The 20601-nt window shown below is 34.6% G+C and overlaps 1 protein-coding gene across 1 annotated transcript in view; it reads right to left on the bottom strand.

Moving 5' to 3' along the window:
• The window catches only part of LOC6037148 (pikachurin), a gene marked incomplete at its 5' end in the record, with an annotated part of 226670 nt that overhangs the window by 57950 nt on the left and 148119 nt on the right, over positions 1-20601 (bottom strand). The window contains 2 exons of the mRNA XM_038261273.1: positions 7449-7526; positions 12749-12885. Coding sequence (XP_038117201.1) covers positions 7449-7526; positions 12749-12885 — 215 coding nt within the window. The remainder of the gene's footprint in view (positions 1-7448; positions 7527-12748; positions 12886-20601) is intronic.

The raw sequence follows: 20601 nt of genomic DNA, 5'->3' as shown, positions 1-20601 counted from the left end.
AAATATGTTTCTCTGGTTCAATCAAGCTGTCAGTAAATATCATTGTAGAAAAATGCATTTTGAATAGTTTCAGATTAGAAAAGTTTCAGATGATTACACTGCTATTTTGAAATTTTATCTGAATTGTTGTGAAATAATATTTTTAGCATCCTGATTATTTAACCCAATATTTGAGAGCGGCGTATCCTAATGTTGTTAAAGTTATATCACCTAATGAGTTAAAATGAAAATAGGTAACTGTATATAATGGATTGGTGCACCATAACTAGGGCTAGTGACTTTTCACGGTAAAAAACTAAATTACGCGGCATGCCAATTACAAAACATTGAAATTTCTCGGTAATTTCACGGTTCTCTAAAAACTGCTCAAAATACAATAAAAGTAACAATAAAAGTAAAAATGTATTCTTTTAGCAAAATCATTACCAGAAAAGTGTCTTAAAAGTGAGCAGTTGTACACCATATTCTTTTTTTAAGTCACCTTTTTTTAAACGATTCTCGATTTACGCAACTTTTTTTAAGTCATGACTTAAAATGAGAATGTCCATGACTTAAACTGAGAATATGACTTAAATTAAGAATCTTTGGGATTTTGTAATTTGTAGGAGAATTTTCATCATGTATCAATTGTATTTGGTTTAGTTATGTTATTAAAACATTTTAGCATGGTTTTGGAACACCTGGGATGTTCTAGTCCATCCGAAACTTCCGGAAATTTGGTGCAGCAGGCTAACCGAAGAAACAAGTTGAAACTTCAAAATTTTGACAACGGATCCTACCCAGAGTGCTTCAGTGAGTGCGGTAGGCTACAGTGCATTGTTGTAATAACTTATTGGGATGATCTGGGACATCCAAGGACTCCCTGGAGTTAAGATCTGTGGGTCTACCGCTGCAACAAGCAAGAGGTCGACGGATTTTGACCCCGGAACATATCCGCATAGCTTCAGTGAGCATGGTAGACTACTTTGCTGATGAGTAGGAATGTCCTGGGTCATCCAAGGATTCCTGGAGTTAAGATCTGTGGGTCTACCACCGTAACAAGCAAGAGGTCGACGGATTTTGACCCCGGAATATACCCGCAAAGCTTCAGAGAGTATGGTAGACTACTTTGCTGATGTGTTGGGATGTACTGTCATCCAAGGACTCCTGGAGTTATCTGTGGGTCTACCACCGTAACAAGTAAGAGGTCGACGGATTTTGACTCCGGAATATAACCGCATAGCTTCAGTGAGCATGGTAGACTACTTTGCTGATGAGTAGGAATGTCCTGGGTCATCCAAGGACTCTCTGGAGTTAAGATCTGTGGGTCTACCACCGTAACAAGCAAGAGGTCGACGGATTTTGACCCCGGAATATACCCGCATAGCTTCAGTGAGTATGGTAGACTACTTTGCTGATGTGTTGGGCTGTACTGGGTCATCCAAGGACTCCCTGGAGTTAAGATCTGTGGGTCTACCACCGTAACAAGTAAGAGATCGACGGATTTTGACCCCGGAATATACCCGCATAGCTTCAGTGAGTATGGTAGACTACTTTGCTGATGTGTTGGGCTGTACTGGGTCATCCAAGGACTCCCTGGAGTTAAGATCTGTGGGTCTACCACCGTAACAAGTAAGAGATCGACGGATTTTGACCCCGGAATATACCCGCATAGCTTCAGTGAGCATGGTAGACTACTTTGCTGATCAGTAGGAATGTCCTGGGTCATCCAAGGACTCTCTGGAATTAAGATCTGAGGGTCTTCCGCCGTAACAAGCCAGAGGTCGACGGATTTTGACCCCGGGACTCACTCGCATAGCTTCAGTGAATATGATAGACTAATTTTCTGATGTGTTGAGATGTTCTGGGTCATCCAAGGACTCCCTGGAGATATGATAGACCACCAGATCTTAACTCCAGGGAGTCCTTAGATGACCCAAGTCTGCCCAACACATTCGCAAAGTTGTCTACCATACGCTCTGAAGCTATGCGGGTATATTCCGGGGTCAAAATCCGTCGACCTCTTGCTTGTTACGGTGGTAGACCCACAGATCTTAATTCCAGAGAGTCCTTGGATGACCCAGGACATTCCTACTGATCAGCAAAGTAGTCTACCATGCTCACTGAAGCTATGCGGGTATATTCCGGGGTCAAAATCCGTCGACCTCTTGCTTGTTACGGTGGTAGACCCACAGATCTTAACTCCAGGGAGTCCTTGGATGACCCAGGACATTCCTACTCATCAGCAAAATAGTCTACCATGCTCACTGAAGCTATGCGGTTATATTCCGGAGTCAAAATCCGTCGACCTCTTACTTGTTACGGTGGTAGACCCACAGATCTTAACTCCAGAGAGTCCTTGGATGACCCAGGACATTCCTACTCATCAGCAAAGTAGTCTACCATGCTCATTGAAGCTATGCGGGTATATTCCGGGGTCAAAATCCGTCGACCTCTTGCTTGTTACGGTGGTAGACCCACAGATCTTAACTCCAGGAAGTCCTTGGATGACCCAGGACATTCCTATACATCAGCAAAGTAGTCTACCATACTCACTGAAGCTTTGCGGATATGTTCCGGGTCAAAATCCGTCGACCTCTTGCTTGTTGCAGCGGTAGACCCACAGATCTTAACTCCAGGAGTCCTTGATGTCCCAGATCATCCCAATAAGTTGTTACAACAATGCACTGTAGCCTACCGCACTCACTGAAGCACTCTGGGTAGGATCCGTTGTCAAAATTTTGAAGTTTCAACTTGTTTCTTCGGTTAGCCTGCTGCACCAAATTTACGGAAGTTTCGGATGGACTAGAACATCCCAGGTGTTCCAAAACCATGCTAAAATGTTTTTATAACATGACCAAACAAAATACTATTGATACATTTTGAAAATTCTCCGACAAATAACGAAATCCCAAAGATTCTTAATTTAAGTCATATTCTCAATTTAAGTCATGGACATTCTTTTTTTAAACGATTCTCGAATTAAACACCCCCGTTTCGTTGTGTAAATCAAGAATATGGTGTACTAGGTACAAAATAAAACCCCATGACATCAATTATATATTGGAATAAAAGGAGTATTGGATTAATCTTGGGAAATTTTAAAGAATTTCCGTCAGTTAAATTCTAGATTTTTTCATAAGGTATTACCAACAAATGTAAACATTGAGTGTATCCAGCTTACTCCAATGAACATTGACATAAGGTGTGAAAGGGATAAATTACAAAATATTATTTATATTCAAAATATTTAAATGCAGTTTTTTCATCGTTGTTTAATAACATTGATTAATTTAAACAAATTTTTACAGAAATTTAAAAATAAATCAGCTTTATTTTGCGTTTTCTTTCAAAGAAGTCCTGATTATTATTACTGTTTTTTATGCTTTTTGAAATTTTGTGACATAATAGTAGTTTATGCAACAAGTTGCAAAAAGAGGATTTTTTCAGCACGAGTCGTACATTTATCCAACGAGGTTCACCGAGTTGGATAAATACGAAGAGTGCTGAAAAAATCAAGTTTTGCAACGAGTTCCATACAACATTTTTTGCAATTCCGAAAAACACCCATTGAGTGAAATTTTTTATGTTTTTTTGTCAATAAATCGTTTGAATCAAAAAAATGTTGAAAAGTGTTTCTTTTTGAAACAAGTGCTGAAAATTTCAACTTTTAGTAGAACTTTTCAGCATTTATTTTGAAAAGTGTTGCTATTCGATTCTGTTATTTTTGGTACAGATTAGTAGGCTATTTCGTCGTTCAAGAATGACAGGAAAAGTAAGTAGTTTCACGACGGAATTGCAAAAACAAACTTTCTGCATTTTGTTGAATTTTCTAATCTGTAGATCTGATAAAATAAAAAAAGTAGCAGTATTTTAAAAAAAGTAACCTTATTATAAATGTAAGACCAAATTTGCAATCGAAAAGTACTATTTTCTTTTTTTTTAATTAAAAGTCTAACGTTTTCATAATAAAGCCATCGAACGTTGAATTTGGTTCGATAAATTCCGGTTTTTTTACTTTTTAAAAAAGTGTTCATAATTATCCTTTTCAAAAATACAGTTTTTCGAACTGTTCAGAAAATTTCCTACAATTTCGTCTACGAAACAATGAAGATTGGACCACAAGTTGCTAAGATACAGCGGATAAAAGAAACAAGAAAATTGTTTTTTTTCAGGTCACAACTCCTCATTTTCTAATGTCGATATCTCGGAAACATATAATCCGATTTTTAATGTTAAAATATGTAACATTCATGAAATGTTCTTTTCGAAAACAATATATTGTTTTTTTTTTAATCAAGAGTAATATTTCAAAAGGGTATAAGGGAAGCGGTCGTGGCTGAATGGTTACGGTGTTCGCTTTATAAGCGAATAGTCCTGGGTTCGATGCCCATCTGCTCCCAACGAGAATGTTCTGGACTCATTGAATTCTGAATTAATGAAAAAAACTTCATGCTCAGGGCGGGGTTCGATCCCCTGTCCTTAAAATTGGCTAGCAAAATGCTTTCCACTTTACCGTGGAGCATTGGTAGCTTGAGGAGGACTTAGACTGATAAAGTTGAATCCATGAATCGGACAAAGAATCAAATTGAATGCAAGTTGAATATCAGAACTAAAACATATTGCATGCAAGATTGCAAGCGCAATTGAAATTGAATCAAAAATTCCTCGCTAAAAATAGCCTGGGCGACTGATAGAATTCATCCAATAAGAGATGAGAAGAATTGAAAACTTTCCCATTAGAAATGAGAAAACACGAAGAATTCGAACAACAATGTAAAACGGTCGTTACCACTCGCCTAGGGTGGCTCCTCAGACCATTCACCTTCCCAAAAACCGTCCAACTTCAAGCGAAACTTACTTGAGGATACCGTGGAGATTTTCCCTTAATACTCTGAAAAAAGTGGAGCATCAACACTTCAAAGCAAAGCAATCCACTTTAACGACCCCCGGGTCTTTTGTGGGCTCTGTTGCAAGTTTCTGCCCATTTCTAGGCGTCCGAAGGTTATGTGTGGTGAGTCACCCAAAACCTCTTTTATGCAAATGAACCGACGTTTTACTTCCCCATCCGATAGAAGGCGATCAACACTTCCCTTCTTCCAAATCCCCTATCCTTGCCCCTGGTGCGCGGTGGAGATGCGAGCGGCCGGCAATGGACGGCTGCCATGGTGGTGAGAATCTGGTTCAGGTGGAATTGGTTCTATTCCCAATTATCGATTCCTAGGCAACTTGGGCTTAGACAATCATCACATCCCATGGCGAAAATCCAGTCTGCAATCCGCTAAGATCACCGTCTCCTAGCGAAGCGAAGCGAAAACTAACATTTCAAAAGGATGTAATATTGAATGTGTTACTGTAATTGTTATTTTATTTGTTATTGAGATGATACTGGATTTAAGTCACCAAACATTCAATAATACTATCGATTGACTTGCGCATTAAAAATCGGTCAAAATCGGTCAAAATTTTCCCCTGTTTCAAAGGAATTTGATAAAACACTGTAATACCAAAAAATCCAAAATTTGTGTCCAATCATTGATAAATTCTGCAATTTTGTAATATCATAACAATACCTTAAATTGGTATGATACCAAATTTTGCTCTTGTATAATTCATAAACCAAATTTTAAAGGGTTCAGTAATACCAAAATTCGGCATTGATACCAGAGAAAGGCATTATTACCAATGCTTGAAAAAGGGATCTGTCACTGAACGGGACTGCTCGATATTTGATAAAACTTTCTGTCAGCGATCATTTCCGAAAACGAAATTTAATCGCTGACACGTAACGCCTATCATGATCTCATTGCTTGGTGGCAGCCGACGAACGTCAACACAAAGACGAAACGAACGAAAAATGAGCACCAGTCAAGTAGCCGCCCGAACGTGCTCTTTCTCTTTCTCTTGTTTTACTCTCTCTTACTTGTGTTTGCTGCGTGGCAACAGAAGTAGTTTGAATGCTATCATTGGAGAGTCAGTCAGAATCTCGGTAGCATGTCAAACGACCGTTCTATGAGCGAAATGATTTCTAGAGAGAAGATTGGAGTGTTCTGTCATCTATCACAAAAAAAGTCGTAATTTCGTAAGCACTGATTATTACGCATTTCTCTTGTTATTCACTCATGCTTGGGGAGCGCGTATACGACAATTATACTGTTCGATTCCTAACGCACTGGTTGATTAGCTACAAAAACTATAGTTTCTATGCAATCAAGTACAAAAAAAGCTTTATTTACAGCCGAAATGACCGTGACATTCAAAATAATTCCAAGAATTTCTCGATACAACCCACCAGCTGAATACTCAGCCAAGCAAAGTTCCGGCTAATGCAGTTTGCCAATTTCAATTATATAATTAAATTCATCGGTACCTGTAGCCAATTTCTACAATCAGCGAACGCAATCACACGCACACATAATCTAATTGACAAATACTGGAAATAATCTGACGATGAGTTCATGTGCGCTTGTGTGAGTCTGTGTGTGTGTGTACGTGTGCGTTCGCGTACAATATTGTTCAACGTGGATCACAATTATTGGGCGGTAATTAGAACACGTCCCACCCGCGCGCACACATACACACACACGCACCACGTGGGAGTCAGGAACCAAACGTGGTTACCAAACCGCCAGGACACGTGGAGTCCACAATCACATCTCGCTCCCTTTTGCACCTCCTCGACACCACGGAACAGTAATAGATAGACACACACGCAAACATTCATGCAATAAGGGGAAGAAGGGTGGCCTATAATTGGACCGTGATGATTTTGTGCGTGCGTGTGATAGTGGTTTGAACGCCCCACCGCCCACACCAAGGATGGACCCCGGAATATTAATGTGCGGAAAATTAATTTATGCAATTATAAATCATGCATTAAACAACATCGGCGTTGGCTAATTATCATTTTCAGTTTCAGCGAGTTGGATTTTTGATGTGTCCGCCAGCCAGGTGTGGCGTTTTGTTGTTTTTCACACAAATACACGGCTGTGATGGCTGGATTTAGTAGTGATTTCTGCGTAAGCCGATCGGAATCGTGAGCACGTGTTACGTGGTCGGTTAGAGATTTGGAAATTGTTTGATGGAATTATGGAGCTTTGAGCGGGAAGTTAGTAACTGATGTGAGGTGAAAAACCTGTTCAAATCACTACAGTTGATCTCTTTTGTGACACAGCGAAAAATATACAGTGGAGTTTTTTTCCATTGATTGCTTGAACATGGGTCATGTGATAATATCATCCATAATTCCATCATTTATTGATTATCACCTTATTTACAAAGTTTTCTAACATCTTGAATATTCCTTAAAAGTGAACCTACCATTAGACAACAGCACCGCCATTAAAAAAAACTTCCAAAACTGCCCATTAAATTGCTAAATTTCGTACCACGCAGCGCAGCCACTTGTAGAAAATGTCTTTCACAAAAACCAAACAAAAAAAAAATGAGTAAAAAAACTTCTCACTTACCTTGAGCTCGAACCAAATGATGCAGCTATCACCGAGGGGGGCGTACCGCAGGTAGGAGGACCCATTAAAGGAAGGCACCTGCAGGAATGAATAGAGAGAGAAAAAAAATATTAAAAGCTGGCAAACACAGTTAGTACAGTTTGCGAGTAAAAAGGCAATTAAACCGTCTGTTAATTGGTCGTTGAAGAAAGGCTGAAAAGGAGCTTCATTTTGAGGGCCGGTCTCGTTAAAACACACAGAAAATTGGCCTCTGAAAGACCGGTAAGCTGGGACCATTCCCGTTAGGAGTTTCTCATTTCCATCAGTAATGACCGGTTGAAAATTGTGCAACCCTTTTGGTTAGAAGAAAAAACACGCAATATTTCTTTCTTCATCATTGGATGACCAATCTTGCAACGAGGAAACTCATATTTTGCTCCAATTGAACATCAAAGTTTAAGCTTTAAAAAAATGGTAGCTCCCAAAGTTTTCTAAAACCATAACTTTAAAAAAATGTTTGGAATGACTTTTTTTGAGTTTTTCTTCTTCTGAAAATAAGATATGTATTTGAAATAAAATAACTTGTCAAAAAGCGATTCAATGACAACCTCGAATCCAAACAGTTTTTAAACTTTTAAATAAAAAGAGTCAAATATTTATTTGAATGTTTTTACATTTGAATGATTTTGTCTATTTTGTTGCAAGAGTTTGAACATCATTAAAATAATTTATTATAAAAATAAACTATCATGCACATTGTACAAAGACATTTTCAAACATTAATCCAACGTTTGGCCTTGGCACAATAGCGTGATCCATTTTGCAAAATGTTCCCGGGCTCAATCTGAACATTTTGTGGTCGATTAGGCTGCTCGCCAAATTTTGAGTAAATTTCTTGCAGGAGAACATAAAGTAGGCTTGTTATTGGATTGAAATATGTCCCTGGACATTCAGGTGCAAATTTGTTGATTTTGTTAAACGAAATCATAACCATGTTGATGTTTTTTTGAAAATTCAAATCAATAATTCTGGGTTTTTTTTTTTTTTTTTTTGAGAAGTCCAATAAACCAAATTTCCAGTTTTTTGCTTTTGGGGTTTTGGAACCGGCTTGAGTCAGGAATATTTAAAAAAAACCCAAAATCAAAAACTGAAAATTTGGTTTATTGGACCTTTTTTTAAATGGCTCCAGAATTTTACCCAAAAATTAGGAATTTTTCGCACGAATTTGGCTGAAAATTTCAAAAGAACCATATTTTGACCCAAAAACATTGGTGTATTTAAAAACCCGGGAGGTTCACTTTTGAGTTACATAAAAAAATCTGACCTAAATCTAACATCTGTGTCGAAAGCACCTTAACTCTGTACCTCCCCATTTATTTCTTTTTTTTAATTTTTTTTCAGGAGGTCATTTTGAGCAACTTTTGTTCTACGAAAAAAATATTTCTCTTGTTTTTAGTTTTTCTTGTTTTATTTTTAGTATTTTAATTTGCATTTATTTTGTTTAGTTTATGTTTATTTTCGGAAGTATTTGGCCTATTCTACCAGTTCGTATAATTACATTTTGCCTATGAGCAGTTCTCTAGGATTTCGGTCATTCGATTTTTTTTGTATTTTTTAATCCGACTGAAACTTTTTTGGTGCCTTCGGTATGCCCAAAGAAGCCATTTTGCATCATTAGTTTGTCCATATAATTTTCCATACAAATTCGGCAGCTGTCCATACAAAATGATGTATGAAAATTCAAAATCTGTATCTTTTGAAGGAATTTTTGATCGATTTGTAAAGTTGTAGGTATGGATACGGACTACACTGGAAAAAATACACGGTAAAATTTGGTGATTTTTAATTTAACTTTTATCACTAATACTTGATTTACAAAAAACACTATTTTAATTTTTATTTTTTGATATGTTTTAGAAGGCATAAATGCCAACTTTTCAGAAATTTCAGGTTGTGCAAAATCACTGACCGAGTTATGAATTTTAATCAATACTGATTTTTCAAAAATCGAAATTTTGTCGTAAAATTTTTCAACTTCATTTTTCGATGTAAAATCAAATTTGCAATCAAAAGTACTTTACTGAAATTTTGATAGTGTACCGTTTTCAAGTTATAGCCATATTAAGTGACTTTTTGAAAATAGTCGCAGTTTTTCATTTTTAAATTAGTGCACATGTTTGCCCAGTTTTGAAAAATATTTTGAAAAGCTGAGAAAATTCTCTATATTTTGCTTATTTAGACTTTGTTGATACGACCTTTAGTTGCTGAGATATTGCAATGCAAAGGTTTAAAAACAGGAAAATTGATGTTTTCTAAGTTTCACCCAAACAACCCACCATTTTCTATCGTCAATATCTCAGCAACTAATGGTCCGATTTTCAATGTTAATATATGAAACATTTGTGAAATTTTCCGATCTCTTCGAAAAAAATATTTTTGGAATTTTCAAATCAAGACTAACATTTCACAAAGGCCAAACATTCAATATTACGCCCTTTTAAAATGTTTGTCTTGATTTGAAAATTCCAAAAATATTTTTTTCGAAAAGATCGGAAAATTTCACAATTGTTTCATATATTAACATTGAAAATCGGACCATTAGTTGCTGAGATATTGACAATAGAAAATGGTGGGTTGTTTGGGTGAAACTTAGAAAACATCAATTTTCCTGTTTTTAAACCTTTGCATTGCAATATCTCAGCAACTAAAGGTCGTATCAACATAGTCCGAATAAGCAAAATATAGAGAATTTTCTCAGCTTTTCAAAAATATTTTTTTCAAAACTGGGCAAACATGTGCACTAATTTAAAAAAATGAAAAACTGCGACTATTTTCAAAAAAGTCACTTAAATATGGCTATAACTTGAAAACGGTGCACTTTATCAAAATTTTAGTAAAGTACTTTTTGATTGCAAATTTGATTTTACATCGAAAAATGAAGTTGAAAAATTTTTACGACCAAAATTTCGATTTTTTGAAAAAATCAGTATTGATTAAAAAATTCATAACTCGGTCAGTGATTTTTTGCACAACCTGGAAATTTCTGAAAAGTTGGCATTTTATGTCTTCTAAAACATATCAAAAAATAAAAAAATTAAAAATAGTGTTTTTTGTAAATCAAGTTTTAGTGATAAAAGTTAAATAAAAATCACCAAATTTTTTTACCGTGTATTATTTTTTCCAGTGTAGTCCGTATCCATACCTACAACTTTGCCGAAGACACCAAATCGATCAAAAATTCCTTCAAAAGATACAGATTTTTGAATTTTCATACATCATTTTTGTATGGACAGCTGCCGAATTTGTATGGAAAATTATATGGACAAACTAATGATGCAAAATGGCTTCTTTGGGCATACCGAAGGCACCAAAAAAGTTTCAGCCGGATTAAAAAATACAAAAATTAAAATTGAAGAAAAAAGACCGATTTCGTAAAGAATTGCTCCTATCTTATTTTCATATTTTAACAGCTACTTTTTCGATTGTGTGCTTGTTTTTCACATTTCTGCTATAAAATGGAACCATTATCATTTAAATTGAAAACAAAAATGCGTTGAGGCATAGCCTGGGATAACAGAGACAATTTCTGCATACTTCTCTTTACTTAAAATATAGTAAATGTAAGTAAAAAGCACAGCCAGAGTTGACCCCTAAACATATCATTTAAAAAAAAACATTGGCAAAGTCACATAAAACAAGTTAAACTTCCAACCCATAAATTTTCTTAAATTTTAAGAGTTCTTCTTTAAAATACTTTTTTAAGTTAAAAAATTGGTTGAAAATCGTGAGGATATCAAGGTTTATTTCAGATAATACTTATTTCTGAATTATTCCCAACTGAAAAAGATCTTGTTTATTTGTTGATTGGATGAAAATTGAATTAAGTGTCCCAAAAAGGGCTGTGCTAGATGAATTAAGTTAATTTGTTTAAAATTGTTTGAGAAATAACCGTTTAAAGCTCAAAATTTAAAGAGCTCTACAGCTACCAAGGGCTTAAGTAGTTTAAATGCAAAACTACATAAGTAATTGCTATGAAATTTATTTTAACCAAATGCTGCATCAATAAAAGGTAATTGAAAAACTACTCCGTATTATACAAAAAAAATGCCAAAACATTTTTTTTTTTAGAAATTCTCCCAAAATATTTGAAAACTTTGAGTTGTGATAAGTAAAAAAATGATGTTTTAGACAAATTCAATGCTTATCAATTTATTCATGGGCTTAAACCATAAAGATTTGTTCTGGATATAATATTTGCAATGATAAATATATTTTCTGCATTATTTTTTTTCTATACAATTTTATTATCAATATTATTCTGAAATATAATCGCTCAAACTGGTTACAGAGACAAATTTAAAAGCAATTTTATTGTTTTGGAACCTGGAATCATTGAGCTCACTGTACAAACACTGTGATTAAAAAATAATACCTACACTTATTGTAACCATTGCTTTTGCTATTCTTAGCGATTTCGTTGCAAAATCTTATCAGAACCAGGATCAGATCAATTTTCGATAAATTTAAAATTTCCGGGGAATTCCCGGGAATTGTTTTTTTTTTAACATGGGAATTTTGTAGCCCCGGAAAATAGGACGCTCTAGTCACGTCACTCGAGAATGACAGGAAAATCAGGTAGTTCCACGACGGAACTGTAAAAATATTTGAGCCCTAAAAGAAAATCACCTTTTCCCTGATTTTCTACATACAAAAATTATTTCGACTTCGATTTGTATAGGTTGGCTCTGAGTGTTCAGTATCACCCTAATCTTGAACTATTCTCGTATTAAATTTATGCAAAATTGGCCCCTTTTCTCTTACAAGTACACTTCAAAAGTCATCATAACTTTTTTTTAAATTTATCATGAATAGGAACATTAGATTTACACATAATTTTGATATACTGATCACTGTGCATCTTTCCACTAAACCAAAATTTGTGAAACACAGAACATTTCAACACCCTAAAGTAAATGCATCGTACATTTATAATTGAGATAAAATTGAAGTAAAATTGGAAAACCGCCGACGATCCTCGACAAGATTGAAAAATTAATTATTTTTCCGCACTCTCGACAGTTTATCCAACACCCAACATACTGCATGTTGTCACGCGTTGATTACAAATGTAACAGCTGTTGGTGAAAAATGTGCCCGAGTGTGGTTCCCAAGAACATGATTGAATCTCGGATTGAGTCCAGTTTTGCCTAGGGTGGTTCTATTTTGCATGAACTTAAAATACCAAATATGAATAGTTTAAATTGTTTTGAATTTTGATATTCGTTATTGAAAAACACTTGCAAAAAACAGCTTCAACCTACCTGCAGATCCAGCCTCATCTCGCATAAATCACCGCCGAATCCCAGCGGACAGAGACAGATGGCGCCATCATCCGAGGGTAGGCACTTGCCACCGTGCTGACACGGATACCGGCTGCACCGATCGGTGACACATTCCTCTGTTGTTGTTGTTGTCGGGTGGAAAGGAAGAGCGCAATTTCCCAATTACGGTCCCGCACGCGGATGACGTCCGGCGGATAAACACGGGCGGGCGCAACAGGGGGCAGTGTTGCCAGGATGTCCGAGCCAACCCCAAATGTCAGCGGCGGCCATCGCGAGAATGGAATGGGAATGAAAGAAGGGAGAGAAAAAAAGAGAACATTTTATAAAATATGGCGACGAAAGATTTCGAAAAGTGTGGCAGACGGGAGTGAAAAAGCTTAAAAATTAATTATCGTTTAATTAAACTGTAACTGGACTCGCGAGCGCGCTCTCGGTTCCATTAAATTGTTTTTTTTTTGGTTTTAATTTTTTCACTTTTGTCACCGAGATAACGCCGGCTACTGGCTGTCACTGGAGATGAGCTCTTCGTTTGTAGTCAGTGGAGGGTGGGATTAATTTCGGTTTTTATGTGCAAAACGATATTATCATGTGCATTAACCTACATTTTGCATGCATCAGAAAATGAAACATTTCTTTGATCATAGAACTCATTAATTAGGCAGATGAAAGGGACTCCTAGTTTAACATGATTCTTACATTCTTATAAGTTGTTGAATCCATTTTAATACTAAGTTTTGCTTTAATCTCATAACCTTACCTGTAATTTAACCGATTTGAGTAATTCTCTACATTTTGTCTACATTTTCGTAAATCGACTTTTCATTGCATTTTTAATTTTAATTATATTGCCCTGTCTACATGTTTTTATGTTAAAAAATCAATGTTGGATAACTGGTTTTTTCATAAATGTTTTCTGTTACAAAATTAGTATTTCCATATGAATCAAAAATTTATCTTGCGAACTGATTTTCTGATTCATCTGATGCAAAGTTCCAGATTATAATAAGGACTGTTTAGAATTTTGGATTGATCCGCGAAAAATAAACTTTTTGCGATGCTATACACTTTTATATTTTGAACCGAATTCGGTAAAATTTACCGAATTTTCAAATTACCGAATTAGGTAAAAACTTTCCGAAATTCGGAAACGAAATTCATTATTGTTTAACACACAACCGAAATTCGGTAGAATTGCATTCATTTTGATCGATGATTAACCGATTTGAACATTAGAGATTTTTTAACTACAGAATTCAGTAAAAAACTTAAGTGCGTACATATGAATTTCACAACAATTCCAAATATTTCTAAATGAACTCCGGAAGCTTCAAACCCGGTAATTTATTCTTGTTATATCAATTATTTGCATAATACCTGTCAAATCATTGTTATTTCATAAATTTTATCATTTTCATTTCAAATTTATTCAAAGACTGTGAACGGTTAAAAAGAAATTAAATGAAAATATAAGTTTACCAAAAACCTGAAACATTTCAAAGGCGTCCTGAGCAACAAAGAAGCAATAAATTGTTATTCTGACTTTCTTAAATCCAAGCAAATCGTTACACAAAATATCTATTGTTTAGATGTTTACAGCTTGTTTGAGGTTTGAAGAATGCTATTTACGCAAAATTTATTCCAAAATTGTGCGATTTATAATCAAAAACGAGCGTTCGAATTCCAAATCAGTGTCTGCAATTCGAAGCACAAGTAGGGTAGAGTAGTCATCAATGAGACACGGGGAACAATGATAAAATGGCTCTCACAAGTCGAAGTTTCAACCAATCAGGCTCATATTTGGGGGAAAGGTGTGTCTACTGGATGCACGTCTGCCATATTAGTGGCTTTGGTTATGGACGCTCCCTTGAAAAGTTATTCATAAATGTTTGATTCTGGGGTGTAAAAGTAAATTATGGACAAAAATTACTTTTTCGCTCGTAGGCTGCCATTTACACCAAAACTAATATTTCTTCAAATTTCTTTCGACGTTCCATAGGGATTAAGTTGGGCTACAATGTCCTTTCATTAGATTTGGCCAAAATTTAGAATAAACTCAGAATCCAGGGCTGTCTCATTGTTCCCCACTCATTTCAGCCCATGGGTAACAATGAGACACTTCGATTTTTCTTCATTAAACTTTTCAAAATCCTTGTAAATCTTTTAAAACATGAATTGAAAGTGATTTTTGGCATATTTATAGAGTTTTAACTTCATTTTACCAAAAATACTAAGTTATTTGGTATTAATATATGGATTTTACAAAATTGAAATACTTTTTAGTGTAACTTTTGTTATTAAAAGTTTCATGTTGGCAAAATTGCTCTAAAATGTTCAAGGCAAGTCACCTGCAATGGAACAATACAAAAACATGATGTTTTGCTAGAAAAATGTTGATTTTCGTAGAGTGTCTCATTGTTCCCCACCTGTCTCATTGTTCCTGCCAAGTGCGTCTACAATGAGACAGTTGAATAACTCTGGCTGTAGATGTCGGATCGATCTCATATTTTTGTCAATGTTAGAACACATTAAAAGAATGATAATGCAACTAAAAGCTCATTAAAACATGCTGATGAAAAAATTAGAAATATCGTTGAAAGTTGAAAACCAAAAGTGTCTCATTGATGACTACCCTACCCTAATCTTAATTTTAAAATTCTGATGAAAAAACATAGTTTGATAACATTCTCTTAAAATTGACTATTAAAAGTACATGCTGATGATGTTTCTATTTTATTTTATGTTAAGTTTTTTAATAAACGTAGGAAAATGCTTTTCAAATTTATATCAGTTGATTACACTTTATTTTCATACAAGAAATGTTTAGGCCCCTGCCTTTTCCACTAAATTTTAAAGGGTGGTGGTGACGTTATCTTTGAAAATATTTGCAGTTAGGCCTGAAAGTTAAACTTCCAAAATATATTACTTTTTTATGTTCCGAAATTGTTTGAAATATTTGGAGGACTAATTAATAGGTTTTTTTTACGTTTTAGCTTAGAAAGATGCTAAATCTTGTTCCGTTGATTTTAAGAAAAAATATAAAGGGGTTTTGACTCAAAATTTTAAAATAATAGCGTTATTCTCTACCAACTCACACGAAATCGGGAAAAGTTGCCCCGACCCCTCTTCGAGTTGCGTGAAACTTTTTTTTAAAGGGTAACTTTTGTCCCTGATCACGAATTCGAGGTCCATTTTTTGGTATCTTGGGACGGAGGGGCGGTACGACCCCTTTCATTTTTGAACATGCGAAAAAAGAGATGTTTTTCGATAATTTGCAGCCTGAAATGGTGATGAGATAGAAATTTGGCGTCAAAGGGACTTTTATGTAAAATTAGACGCTCGATTTATTGGCGTACTAAAAAAAACACTAAAAATGTTTTAAAAATTCTCCCATTTTCCGTTTCTCGACTGTATAAAATTTTGGCACATGGAAATTTAATGTACTTTTCGAATCCGGATGGGTCATTTTTCATTTTAAAATTTCGTGTTTTTTCTAACTTTGCAGGGATATTTTGTAGAGTGTTAAAAATGTTCGACAAAGTTGTAAAGCAGGCAATTACAAAAATTTTGATATGTAGACACAAAGGGTTTGCTGAAAACCACCACGGGTTATCGCGATTTAACGAAAAAAGTTTTGAAAAAGTTACTTTTTGCGTTTCTCTTTGTTTCGTCACACGTGTCTGTCGCGGGTGACGATGAACGGCCATAATTGACGACAACTAACCTTTTCAAAACTTTTTTTCGTTAAGCGCGATAATTCGTGATGTTTATAATCGAAGAAGGGCCGGGGCAAATGCTGTGTGAGTTGGCGGAGGATTACCCAATAATTTTAAAATGCAAAACAAATCAATTGTGACTTTGCAAACTGTTTGATGATGTGCATGGTTTTATGTTATAGGCATTTCAAGATGAAATTTATGAAAAATGATCATTTTTTTTTAAACAAAAAAAAACTTAATGACGAAAAACACCTTTGCAAACACATTTACAAAAAACTAAGCAAATTGCCTACTATTTTTTTTCTCTGTTGATTAGACTGGTTTAAATTATGTAGGAAATCTGTATTTCTCAGTTTTAAATAAAAAGATCTCATAATTCAACTCACCAGGTAATTTATTTCCTCGAAAATATTTTTTTTTTTCATAACGGTCCTAATCATAATCATTGATCAGAAAACCATTTTCAAAGTAAATATATATATGAAAATTTACATGCCAACCCAAGTAGCAATCCAAATGCTCCTAAGTTTTATCAGTTTTTGTAAAACATTTGAATAAAGCGTCTTGCTTTTATAAAAGCTTTTATCAAGTCTTTTTGGGCTTAGCAAAATACTGTTTTAGAATTATTTTGAAAAAATCTTGAAATGTTCTCGAAGAACATGGAGCAAAGTTTTATTAATCTCATTTTTATGTACTTACAGTTATCTTGAAGAAGATATTCCCAGATCAAATTGACTTCACCAAATCAGTATTAAAACCAAGTTGTTTAGGGAAAGCTTTATTCGAAATCTTTTTGTCTTGACCTTTCAAATGTCAAACTCAGTCTACTTTTAGCAGCAAGAAGATCAGACGTTTCTAAAGTGCCGGGCAAGCTCTTTTATTAAATTAAAAAAGATCATACTGCATTCGTAATTGTTATGTGAGTTAGTGATTCAATTCTGTCAAATTTAGATTCGTGAGGTGATGAAACAAGTGTTGTGCATCTTTCTGAGCTTTCGGCATTGAACATTGGAAGGCGTTTCCGAATCATCAAGTGAAAAAAAGTGACAAGTATTCTTTTCTGTTGTAATAAATAAATAAAAACGGTGAACTGAACGAAATCCTAGTTTCATTCAAATTTGACGAAAACTCGTTATTCGTAATTCACGAAAATGACGAAAATATGCCAGCACATGATTTTTGGATCTATCTCCAGTGGGCTAAAACTTGCATGCGCTACGGTCGCAGTATTGTGCATTTTACTCTGGGTTAAAACTATGTCAAAGCTCACTCCAGTCTAGAACCCCTTGCTTAATCTTAAACAAGAGCTTTTCAAGAAACGTTGTTCTTGATCAAGAGCATCTCAAGAAAAGATGTTTTTCTGATAGCTTTAAGTCAGAACAAATAGATTTAACGAATTTCGCCATGTTTAAATGAAAAAATAGCGACCAAGATGGACGCCATGATGATGATTACAGCTAAACAAGAAAAGTTTGCTTAAATTTTATGAAAAATGAGAGTTATTCTGACAGAATAATGTATTCGGTGTCTATTTTTTCGAGGTATCTCTAGAAATTGATTGGTGAAATTTTAATGGCATGGGTTTTCGCAATATGATTGAATCGATAATCAAACACTTATTTATATAATTATTATATTCATGTCACCGAATAAAGTTAACTATTTGTCGTTAAAAGTTTCAAAGATTAGTTGGATTTAATAAAGTAAATCTTGCACCCATATTTGCTTGATTAAATATAATTTATCCTAATCAAGAATATAAAAGTTTAAATCATGTTTTATTGCAGCTACTAAGAGATCTTCAATAAAGCTACAAATTTGATTAGCTTTAGAATAAGTTCTGTTAGATCTCTTGAGAGTATCTGGAGAGTCCGTTAAAAATCAACAGCAATACTGTTTGGCACTAGAACTCTCCTGAAATACGCTCTTGACAACCTCCTAAAATGGTCCATTTTACACTTATTGCTGCTTTAACTCTTCTTTATTGCTGCTTTCAGGATAAAGCGGTTTTTTGCTCGAATCTTTCCAGAGACTTTTAAAATATTCTTCCAGAGTGAATTAAAACGTAAATTGTTACTTGGGAATTTTGTATCACCTGCTCGCAAAAATGTATTTAGACTTGCATGAAAAACTCATGATCTGAAATTGCTTTATTTTAGAGGGATTGATGGAAAAAACATTGAAATAAAAAAAAATAGAACTAGAAATTAGGATAAAATTAAAAAAGTTCTAGAGAACTACTCCAAAACCATTTCTTTAAGGCAACATTCATTTAAATAACATCTTTGGCTCTTTTCATCGCTTAAAATTCCAAGCGCGCGGAAAACTTGGTTTTTGTATGAATCCAAGTGCTAATTGAATCGCAGATTTCAAAATGCTGCTTAAAAATCATTCCAAATCAAACATACCCGAGCATGGGTAAATAACAAGGGAAATGCGTAATAATACCTTTCTCTGCTATCAATACCAAATTTTGGTATCCCTGAACCCTTTAAAATATGTCTTAAGGATTATGCAAGAGCAAAATGTGGTATCATACCAATTTAAGGTATTGTTTTGATATTGCAAAATTGCGGAATTTGTCAATGATCGAACACCACATTTTGGTATTTTTTTGGTATTTAAGTGTTTTATCAAATTCCACTGAAACTATGGGAAAATTTTGACCAATTTTGACAAAATAATTAATTTTGCGCTAAAATGATGTCTCAAAGCGAATGCTTTAATTGAAAAACGGAAATTTCAAATTTGATTTTAAACATTTTTGATATACCCCCTACAGAAATGACTTGAAATTGTGGAAAAATTTTTAAGTCGGGATGGCATGTTTTGGTATTATTTTGGTATTAAAGTGTTTTATCAAATTCCTCTGAAACTATGGAAAAATGTTGACAAATTTTGACAAATTGATTAATTTTGCGCTAAAATGATGTCTCAAAGCGAATGCTTTCATTGAAAACCGGAAATTTCAAACTTGATTTTAAACAGTTTTGATATACCCCCTACAGAAATTACCTGAAATTGTGGAAGTCAGGATGGCACATTTTGGTATTATTTTGGTATTGAAAGGTTTCATCAATTTTCTCCGAAACTATGGGATTTTTTTACCAATTTGGACAAGATAATAAATTTTGCGCTAAAATGACTTGAAAAAAAAAAATGTTAAAGCTGGTTTTAACATTTTTTGATATACCCATTACGATTTTTTTTAACTTGTTGAAATTTCTAACCAAATACTTTGAAAAACAAGTCAATCGAAAGATTATTGAATTTTGGTGAATTTCAATCCAGTTTCATTTTAATAACACTTATTTTTCAATCTTGTTATTTTTCAGAAGCTTCAAGAACTTCAAGCACAGGCCGTTCTTCAATGACAAATGCATTCGGTGTGGTGAAGAATATCACTAAGAACAACATGGAATCATCAGGTGTGTAGATTTGGCTGTTGCATATGGATCATTTCCGTTTTTTCACTAACTGCAACTGCTGCACTAAAATGGTATGAAAATACCAAATTTTGGTATTACCTACTTGTGCAAATATCAGCAACCAAAATGTGCTCTTGGTTGCCCAGTAATAGATGGTAAAATACCATGAAATCATACCAAAATCATGTATATAGAAGACCACAGGATTACCAAATAGTAGTTTATGCAACAAGTTGCAAAAAGAGGATTTTTTCAGCACGAGTAGTACATTTATCCAACGAGGTTCACCGAGTTGGATAAATACGACGAGTGCTGAAAAAATCAAGTTTTGCAACGAGTTCCATTTTTTGCAATTTCGAAAAACACCCATTGAGTGAAATTTTAAGTCGAATTTTCATGTATTTTGTCAATAATTCGTTTAAATCAAAAAAATTTTGAAAAGTGTTTCTTTTCGAAACAAGTGCTGAAAAGTTCAACTTTTCAGCACCCATTTCAGTGCTGAAAAGTAAAACTTTTCAGCATTTATTTTGAAAAGTGTTGCTATTCGATTCTGTTATTTTTGGTACAGAAAAGTAGGCTATTTCGTCGTTCAAGAATGACAGGAAAAGTAAGTAGTTTCACGACGGAATTGCAAAAAAAATGATTTTCCAAGGGCGCGGGAATACCTAAAATTGAAACCATGGCAATA

This window comes from Culex quinquefasciatus, chromosome 3, assembly GCF_015732765.1.
Source record: "Culex quinquefasciatus strain JHB chromosome 3, VPISU_Cqui_1.0_pri_paternal, whole genome shotgun sequence".
Classification (NCBI taxonomy): Eukaryota; Metazoa; Arthropoda; class Insecta; order Diptera; family Culicidae; genus Culex; species Culex quinquefasciatus.
Note: the sequence above shows the minus strand (reverse complement) of the source record. Positions and strands in the feature narration are given on the sequence as shown.